Source organism: Excalfactoria chinensis, chromosome 2 (genome assembly GCF_039878825.1).
Source record: "Excalfactoria chinensis isolate bCotChi1 chromosome 2, bCotChi1.hap2, whole genome shotgun sequence".
NCBI lineage: Eukaryota > Metazoa > Chordata > Aves > Galliformes > Phasianidae > Excalfactoria > Excalfactoria chinensis.
The window spans coordinates 65786860-65796898 of NC_092826.1; the positions used below are offsets into that span (position 1 = coordinate 65786860).

Sequence of the window (10039 nt, forward strand, 5' to 3'; positions counted from 1 at the left end):
TTAAATACAATTTTTTTTGTATAATATTGAATGACCATATTGTTCATGCTATTTTTCCACAGAAGAAGCAGAGGACAAATCTTCCTTTATCACTTCCTGAGTCAACACTACAACTTTTAGACCACAGCATACCAACAGAAGGAGAGAGAACCTTCTTACTCCAACATTCACCCTCACAAATTCAAACTACTAAAAAGGGAGGAAAATAAGAAATCACCTCCAGAAGAGAGCTCAAGACTACAGCAATAACAATAATAATTCCCTATATCAATCTTCAGAGAGGCAATATTTAAAGATAAATTCTGTGGTTTCACGCTCATACTACACTGCTATACCAAGTGAGTTGATGAGGTGCTCTACAGTGTGCACTGCCTTTGGGGATGCCCTTCAGAAGCAGCTAATTTCCCATTATATAAGAGGGTTACAAAACAACATGTTTTTAATTTTTATTTTTCAGGCATTTTAAAAGTCAGACATTTGAAAGAGCAACATTGCTTTACTTAACTCCAAGATTTTGCAGTTTCCTTGAAGCCATGGTCAGAACCCAAAGGTGCAGCATACCCACCTTTTTAAAGTCTCATGTTCCAAGTAATTCCCAATAACATCTGCACACCTAAAGGCAGTAGAGCTATCCCTTTATGCCACTATTCCTTCTAAAGTCTTGCCAGAATTTGGACAAGATTTAAGTATCCTTATTTTTCAGTCAAATAAATAAAAAAAGACACATAAGCCGGTACAGGGATGCTGGCTCATAGAATGCTATTTGTGAAAGAGAAAAGCAGCAGGTATCCATTTGCAAGTAAACAGTTAGTATCTCCCCCAGTATGTGGAAAATAAAAGGACTAATAACTTCTGAACTAAAATATTTTTATTGACAGGTCACTAACCTCTGCTAGCATCAAATCTGGGGTATAGTTACTGTATAGTTGGAATAATACAAATGTACAGTTGTAATTACAGAGTAAATAGCCAGAGGGTATCTAAGAAAAGACTCACCAGTGCTGAGGCTTTCAGTTGAGATGGATACTCACCAATGTTGAGACTCACCACAAAAACTCCATACAGGAGAAATCTCCAGACAGAAATGCTACCTTAGTGGTGGTCAGCCCTTAAATGGGATCTAGGAGACGTGAAGTCAAGCTCCACTCCTGGGAGCACAGCTGAATTACCTTCACCTGTGCTCCCACAGCTGACTCATTGCTTGCCTCAGATGGTTATATGATATGACTCTGGTCATATAGATAGACCAGACTCAGTAGAAATGAGAAACAATGATGCCAAACATAATTCTCTGAGAGTTCAGGAAGGCAAAATAACAAAATTCAATCACAAAGATTAAAAAAGCAAGTATTTCTAGGAAGGCACGGGTTTGATAGTACTGTCTAAATGAGTAAACAAAAGCAAGTAAAACTGGAGCAAATGATAGATCTGTCCTTTTTTATTTTTGGGTTGCTGTCGGCCATTACAACTATCAATCAGCAAGTGTTTTTCCATAGAGAAAAGCGCAGCTAGGACATGATATTGATCAGGTGACTGGAACCTGTGTTCTCACCAGCTCCCAGCTGTATACTTCCTAAGGTGGGGCTGAGCCATTTTCTTTACAAACCAACATAGATTCTGGGACCCTGTGGAAGGTAACAGTGAATAAAAATGAAAGCTTTTTCTGTTCGAATCTCAAAGTTAACCTTAGGCAAATCCAAAAGATTTAGAGAACAGCCCTCTACTTCTGCACTACTTTTGCTGTTGTATTTTTTCCTGCTAGAAGTAATAACACAGGCTATATCTGAGAATTTGAAAACGCTAGCCTGAATATGTATAATAGAAAATCCCATAAGGATGCCAGCTGTGCATTTATGGATGGATGAAAAGTACAGGCTGTTAGCTGTGCAGTCAGTTTCTTAGAGATATTAAGATTTGCTGCTAAAAAGCAGGAAAATGCAGTTACAGAGCCTGCAGCTGACAAGCCCTATTGATGAAGGGCTGGCTCGCAGAAGCTTGTTGTCTTGACAGCTGAGGAAACAGGAAGGAGGTAAGGGACTGACACAACTGGTGAGTTAGAATGGAATAAAATCTTCAATTGGGTTGGTTTGTTGTTTTTTGTTTGTTTGTGGGTGTGGATTTATTTATTTTGTTTCTTTTTTTCTATATGTATTTTGTGGGGGCTTATGAAAAAAACCCTAGGGTGGTGATCTTGAGGAGAGCATGTATCAGTAAAGCTGCCTGAGCTCCTTTTGAGCCAATATGGAGGGTTTTTGCAGAATACATGTCACAGCAGTTACAAGACAAAATAATGATAGGTGTGTCTGTCATGATGAAATGATGTATTAGTGATGTTCTGCGACAAGATAGAAAAGAGGAAGGCAAACATTTCCACAGGGGATTGAGTCCGACGCTTCCATTCACTCATCCAGGCTTGGACAGGGCAGCCACTCATCACACAGGTGGCTGAATGCCAGAACAAGTTAACCTTGTAGTAAATATGGTGGAAAAATACGGCCTAGGCAATAAAATAAAAATAAGCCTGAGTCATTAGGTACCAGGCAAGCACATCTATTCATTGGTCACTGGACTGGAAGAAACTACAACCTATAAGACCATCAAAACTCCAAGAGAGTCTGCTCATTCACTGCACAAATTTTTCCTCTCCAAAGTGAATTGATTCACTTTGCTTTCCTGCTCAGTGTCTTTCAGAGGTTTAGATTTAATTTGGCCTTTAATAGATCAAGGAAGGCTTCAAAATATTTGAAGCTTTCATTGATTAACCTGAAAACAAAATGTCACACTCCTTAAGTCATAATTCTAGGACAGAGCTGTCTGTTACTGATGTAATTTAGATTTTCATTTAGTATGACAGCTCTTGGTTTTAGTCGTGTTTAATTTACCTCCAATTAGGATGTTACTATAATTAAATTCCACCAAAACTACTGGATTATATCCCAGCTGAATATATTGAGGGATTTATGCAGCCTTAATTTTCCAAAGTCAGAAGAAAAAAATAAGGGAAGAGATTATTTTTGTGTCTTTGCTTGAAAAAATCAAAACAACAACAAAAAAACCTGTTTGAATAACTTTGGCACAGGCAGACATCAAAGCTTGTGTTCAAGAAGTGCAAGAGTGCATACATATGTGCACAGAAATCATCATTCTACATTGGCTAAAGGTGCTGACAGTTCAGGAGGTGCTGGCTGAATCTCAATTGATGTCTTCTCACCTGCCTCAGCTTCCTCCTCAAGTTTAGTTCTTTGGGGTAACTTTTCAGTAGAGAAGTAAGCTGAAAAGCTCCACTGGCATACAGTTGTTGGAGAACTGAACATGCTGAATTGGCTCTCAATTACTTGGTTTGTACCATTTCATTTTATGACATTAGAATAATAGAATCACAGAATCACTCAGGTTGGAAAAGACTTTAAAAATCATTGAGTCCAACCATGACCCAACCACACTACCCTAATAACCCTCCGCTAAATCATATCCCTGAGCACCACATCCAAAGGGTTTTTAAACACATACAGAAATGGTGACTCAACCAGCTTCCTGGGGAGCCTCTTCCAGTGCATAACAACCCTGTCTGTAAAGAAGTCTTTCCTGATATCCAACCTAAACCTCCCCTGGTGCAACTTGAGGCCATTTCCCTCATCCTGTCACCTGCCACCAGTGAGAAGAAACCAGCCCTGCTCTCGCTGTAAGCACCTTTCAGATACTGAAAGAGAGCAGTAAGGTCTCCCCTCAGCCTCCTTTTCCCCAGAGTAAACAGCCATGGTTCCATCAGCCTCTCCTCACAGGGCATATTCTCCAAGCATTTTACAATAATTGTTGCCCTTCTCTGGACCTGCTCCAGTACCTCAATGTCCTTTCTGTACTGAGGTGCCCCAAACTGAACACAGTACTCAAGGTGAGGCCTCACCAGTGCCGAGTACAGGGGCAGGATGACTTCCCTAGTCCTGCTCACTACATCATTCCTGATACAAGCCAGGATGCCATTGGCCTTCTTGGCTACATGGGCACACTGCTGGCTCATATTCAGCTGACTGTCCATCAACACAAGAAGGTCCTTTTCCACCAGGCCACTTTCCAGCCACTCCGCTGCAAGCCTGTAGGGTTGCCTGGGGTTGTTGCAACCCAAATGCAGGACCCAACCCTTGGCCCTACTGAAACTCATACAGTTTGCCTTGGCCCATCAATCCAGTCTATCCAGGTCCCTCTGTAGTGCTCTTCTCCCCTCAGGCAGATGAACACTCCCTCCCAACTTGGTGTTGTCTGCAAACTTACCGAGGGTGCATTCAATTCCCTCATCAAGATCGTCAGTAAAGATGTTAAACAGAAGGGGACCCAGTACCAAGCCCTGGGGGACACCTCTCTTGACTGGCCACCAACTGGATTTAACTCCATTGACCATAACACTTTGGGCCTGGATATACAGCCAGTGTTTCACCCAGCGGAGCATATGCCCATTCAAACTGTGGGCAGCCAGCTTCTCCATAAGGATGCTGTGGGGGATAGTGTCAAATGCCTTACTGAGGTCCAGGTAGACCACATCGACACATACATTCGTCCACTAAGCAGGCCACCTTGTCAAAGAATGAAATGAGGTTTGTCAGACAGGATCTACCATTCATAATCCCATGCTGATTGGGCCTCATCCTCCAGCTTACCGTTAACTGGTCTGTGACACCTCCCGAGATCATCCATTCCATGACCTTCCCTGGTACCGAGACCATAGGTCTGTAGCTACCGGGATAATATTTTCAGCTTTTTTTAGAGACGGGTGTCACGTTTGCCAGTCTCCATTCCACTGGGACATCCCCAGTTAGACAGGACTGCTGAAGGATGATGGAGAGCGGCTTGGCAACCACATCTGCCAACTCCCTCAGCAATATAGAGTGCAGTCCATCTGGGCCCATGGACTTCTGAACAACCAGTATTAGGAACAGGTCAAAGACAATTTCAATGTGGATTATGCAAGGCCTATTCTGTCCTCTCTCTACCAGCACAATGAGCTGTGTTCTCGGGAAGTAACATGTCTTGCTATTAAAGGCTGAGGCAAAGACGGCATTAAGTTCCTCAACCTTATCCTGATCCTTGCCACCGAATTGCCCTCAGCATCGTCCAACAGGGGATAGAGATTCTCCCTAGCCCTCCTCCTGCCATTGATGTATTTATAGAAATATTTATTGTTGACCTTCCCCTAAGTGGCCAAGTTCAGTTCTAGCTGGGCTTTTGCTTTTCTAATTTTCTCCCTGCACAGCTTCACCATGTACTTGGAATAGTTGTAAGCAGCTTGCCCATTCTTCCAAATACCATAAACTCTCCTTTTGTCCCGGACTTCCAGTCAAAGATATCTGTTCAGCCTGACCGGCCTTCTTGCCCGTTGGCGCATCTTCCGTAACTTGGTGATGGTCAGCTCCTGCACCTCTAAAATAACTTCCTACCTAAAAGTATTCCCAGCCTTCCTGGGCTCCCATGCCCTCCACAACTGCCTGCCAAGAGACCCTCTCAACCACCGTCTGAAAGAGGACAAGGTCTGCCCTCTGGAAGTCCAAGGGGGTACCAGTTCTGCTGACTCCCACCCGATGGAAAAAACCAGCATGTGAAGATCACACTGCGAACTCCCACCCAGCCACTCGCTTGCTCTTCCTACCCAGGAGGAAAGCAAGAGACAAGGGGATGAAAAAGCACATGGGTCGAGATACAGACCGGGAGATCTCTTAACAGTTACTCTGACGGACAAAAGAGATTCAACATGGGAAATGTTTAAGTAATTTATTTTGAGATAAGCCAATTAGATTTCCCCTAGCCAATCAGATTTCCCCAAGCCAATCAGATTTCCCCAAACAAGATAGCTTTCCCCTAGCCAGACAGTCTTCCCCTGGCATCGTTGTCACGGGCTGGATCGCCGTGGAGCCTGAACTGGTAGAGGCAGGTGTACTCCGGGTGGCCCCAGTTGCTCAGCACTTGCAGCCTCATGTAACTGATGAGCCCAGAGAGCTTGTTCTGCAATGAGAAAAATAAATGAAATGCGTTTTCCTCTCTTCTCTTTGACCACTGACAATGCGGGAGCGACACAGTCACGCAACATCTTACTTCAGGCTGCCCTCCTAGGTCTTTGACACGCTGATGTGCTCCCGTAGCACAATCAAGACATTTCTTACCCTGCTCCACCTCTTTGGCCACATGAGTTTTAAGAAATAAACAGCTACCAAAAGCTGCAGCAAATACGCAGGCAAGTTCTTTGCACTTGCTTTGAGTGTGTGTGCATGCACAAAAAACATAACATGTAATGATGTTACACTCATTAACTTCTCTAACAAGTCACCCAGGCAGAATGGACTCCCTTACGCAGCCTGTTACTGGCAACAACAAAGCCCTTGGAAAGCCACACATCTCCAGTGTGAAAGTAGCACACCAACAATATTGCATACTACGTGAGGCAGACCACTTCTGTGCCATTGCAAGCCACTTGGTCCTGGTGGTTTCTGCTGCAAGTGCAGCTGAAGCTTAGCGGTGCTAAAAGCTGTAGTAGCTCCCAAGCTTAAAAACGAGGTGGAAGCAAAAACAGCACGGCACTCCGGGCATATGCAGGTAGGAAGTGGCAGCAGAAGAAATGCCAGAGGGCTCCCATACACCTCTGGCTTGGAAGCTTCTGCCCAGCCAACTTGGTTCTCCTCTCCCACGCTTCACGCCCCTCTTTGACAGCGTACCTTCAGTTGGAAGGTCTGACCGGGAGCCTGGCCTGGAACAAAGGTGAACTCTCCCAGGAAAATTCCTTCTGCGTCCTCTTCATCCTTCAGGCCCTACGAGAAGACAGGGGTAGAGAAAACAGAACAGTGGGATGCGCTGCCGGACCAGGATCACTGAACCGCACAGGGACTGGAAGCAGAGGCGGTCTGGGACCATCCACTGTGCCACTTCCCTTTCCCTGCACCTCTCAAACTAACAACTTGCCCCATGAGTGGGAAACCTTTGCTGCATTACACTCGACAAAAAAGGAATGCTGTGGAAATGGAGCAACTCTGAGGAGCTTCTTTCTCTCCCAACGCAAGGAATGACTGCATTCCATAGTTCTCTTGGTGCTGCAACCATCCACCTCAAACGCTACGCAGAACCCCCACAGCCCAGGGGAATCACTTACATAGACAGCAAAGTCCTTGGGAGCGCTGGAGATGCTGTCTGCACGGTACGCCCCTGCTGGAATTCCATGGTTAATAGTAACTGCTGTGGGAAAGACGGCCATGGGCAGCTTGATGACGACGTGCCCTTGGCTTCCTTGGAAAGGCCAGCAGTTTCCTGGATGATTGTCAGGCTAGAAAGAGAAGAAGGAACAGTGTTCATGTGCAAAAGAGAGTCCTGGCTGGAATTCCTGCCCAGCATCAGAGGCTCTAGAGGTGTACTGGCCCATCAGCTCTGCTCCGAAGCACAGGCATACATGCATGGCAGTGAGCTGGGTGCACAACTCACTGAAGCTCTCAGGGTCCTTCTTTGGAGGAGCAACTTGCCAAAAACAAGGAGGGGCTGCAGTGATTGAGGGGCACCTGCCAGGACAAAGAAGGGCTGACCTGCACGAGCCTTTCCTGCAAGGGGAAGCAATCGCTCCCTCTCATCCAGTCCCACCTCCTTCCACCGGCACTAGCCGGGGTTCTGGTTCAGGTAGCTCGGAGCAGTGCCATGATAGGCCGGCAAACACAACATGGGGCCCTCCTGCAGTGCACTCCCTCTGAGCCCGCCAGGGTCCACTGAGAGCCCCAGCAATCTCGCAGCCCAGATCTCTTGTGGCACCTTATGGGTTTCCCTTCAATGCCAGCCTGACAGTTCTACCATGGCTGGGAAGACAAGCAAGCTAGCCTGGCAGAAGCTTGCACAGAGGACTGGGGGCAGTCTGGCAGAAGAAATTCTCAGCGGGGATACACAGGAGGAGACTGGGGCCTTGCAAGAAGACCGTACGTAAGGCAAGCTGGGAGGTGAGGGCAAGGGTAAGGACAACCCTCTGCAGTGCTTTTGGTCCTCTCCACCCCGAACCATTCTTCTCCTGTTTCTCAGTGTTCTTACCTCAAGAATAATCTCAGGAGTCCTCATATAAGGTGTCACCAGCAACGACTTCCAAAAGACTTTCCCACTTCCAGACCAGGAAGGTGAAGTCTTGGAATGAACAACAGCAGCGCCTGCAAATTAAAACAAGGGCACAGTGGTCAAGCAAGGCCAGGAGGAATCGAGGCCTGCTGACCTGGTTTTCCACATAAACAGCTGCACAGAGATGCCAGCTGCCCTTGCACTGTCCTCCTGAAAAAAGCTTCTAAGCATCATACATCCCCAACAGTGATAATTCCCTCCTTCTCTCTTGCCATTTCCCTCTGCAACACAACACAGGGACCCACTCAACTATCCTAAAGGGCAGCATAAACTGACAGCCAGCTGAGCAATCGTAAAGTAGGAGTAGTGCTTTCCAGATGTGCTCCAGCCCACTGCAGACTCTCTCTGCAAGCACACTCTCAGGGCACAAAGCGGCCGTCCACTCCTCACCCCTTCTTCCCCACCACTGCCCAAATGCCCATCCTGTCATAGCAGACAAGAAGTGCGTTGGCATCAACTTCTGTGGGCTGTCTGTTTTTACAGCGTAATGGCACCTGAAGTCTTGCTGGCATAATTGGGCATCCGGGATGGGCTTTCTTCCAGCTTCTCCAGTACTTGATTGATCATGTGTTGTACAGCCTGGGAAGGAAGACAAAGGAGAGCGCTCGTCAGAAGGAAAAGAAGGGGGAAAAGAGTTGCCTCCCAGCTTCCCTGCAAAGCCAGCCAAAGCAGACTTGGCTGCTCCACTTGCATTTAAGCAACGCTGGAGTTGCCTGGGAACCTCCAGAACTCTACTATGAACAACTGGCATGGGAATGGAGAGGGGCTGCTCACTCCAGCGCTCTGGACGCGGCTGTGGCAGGAAAGGAAAGGCTTTTTCCTGTCGGGAAGCCCCATAGAAAGGCAGACAGGCAGCACTGACAGTCAGTCCTCTTACCTCGCCGGTAAAGCCTGGGAGCTCAGTCCTTCGGAAGACCTCGTGGAGAGCACGCACAGTGATGTCCCTTGCTCCCCACTGCAGGAAATTAAGCTGCCTCTGGATCTGATTCCGCTCCTCTTTGCGGCTCAGCATTCCCAGCTTACCATCCGCCAGCCTGGAGACAGCAGGTAATGGAGAGAAGTGAACACGGCTCTCTTCTCACAAGCCAAGGGACTGTGAGGCAGTGAACAGGCCTCACTGCGCGTGACAACGGGGTAGCCAAGATTCGGTGGAGACTTGACTACACTGTTTGGCAAGCTCCAAGAGATCCCGACCAAGAAGGTTCTTCCTGGGTAACTCTGGGGGATCGTGGAGCTGTAGCAGTTTGAAAGAAAAGCTGGGAGAGGAGAACAGGAAATGGGAGAAGCACGGGCACTGTGCCATTAAAGTGTGACTCGGGTAAGAAGCGGTCACGGACAAGGGGCAGAGCTCCTCTAAAGAATGGTCAAGCCAAAGGGAGATTGTTTTATTTGTTACCTTGGACTCATTCCTGCCACAGTCTTGACCCCTTCAGCAGCGCTTCCAATGCAGTAAACGCCTGTCAGGAATTCCACAAAGCACTCAATCAATTGCCTGCATAAAGACTTGGCGTTCTGCCTTGGGCTGCCCGTTCCCCTGTCCCTGGGCAGAACAAACCATGGGGGGCTTCCTAAAGAAGCATCCTCAAGTCAGAGCTCTACAGAGACTCACCGAAGGTCACCACAGCCACAGTGAACAGCACCAGGGCAACTGCTTGCCAAACCTTAGTTTGCCTACGAAAGGAGGAGAAGCGTGGTGAAGAACGGTGACGCAGGCAGTAACTGTGCAGCTCCGAAGACGACAACGGAGCAACAGATGTTTCCTTAAAACTCATGAAGGAACCACATCCTTACCAGTCCCCATGGTCGCCTTCACCTTGTTGCTCCATTTCTCTGGAGCACAGGATTGCAATGGAGTGAAACACGAAACACGCAGCTCGCTAAGGAGTGAGCCAAACCCTCTCCAACAGTGAGCCAA

General features: G+C 47.1%; 1 protein-coding gene across 1 annotated transcript; it reads right to left on the reverse strand.

The window, feature by feature from the left end:
- Positions 1 to 5746: 5746 nt before the first annotated feature.
- Positions 5747 to 9575, reverse strand: SUN3 (Sad1 and UNC84 domain containing 3). Its single transcript, XM_072329509.1, has 7 exons — positions 9521 to 9575; positions 9002 to 9158; positions 8619 to 8703; positions 8044 to 8156; positions 7130 to 7300; positions 6699 to 6791; positions 5747 to 5991 (listed from the first exon to the last, which is right to left on the reverse strand). Exons 1-7 carry the CDS (start codon positions 9529 to 9531, stop codon positions 5848 to 5850), a joined length of 774 nt encoding a protein of 257 aa, XP_072185610.1. The 5' UTR covers positions 9532 to 9575; the 3' UTR covers positions 5747 to 5847.
- Positions 9576 to 10039: the final 464 nt, after the last annotated feature.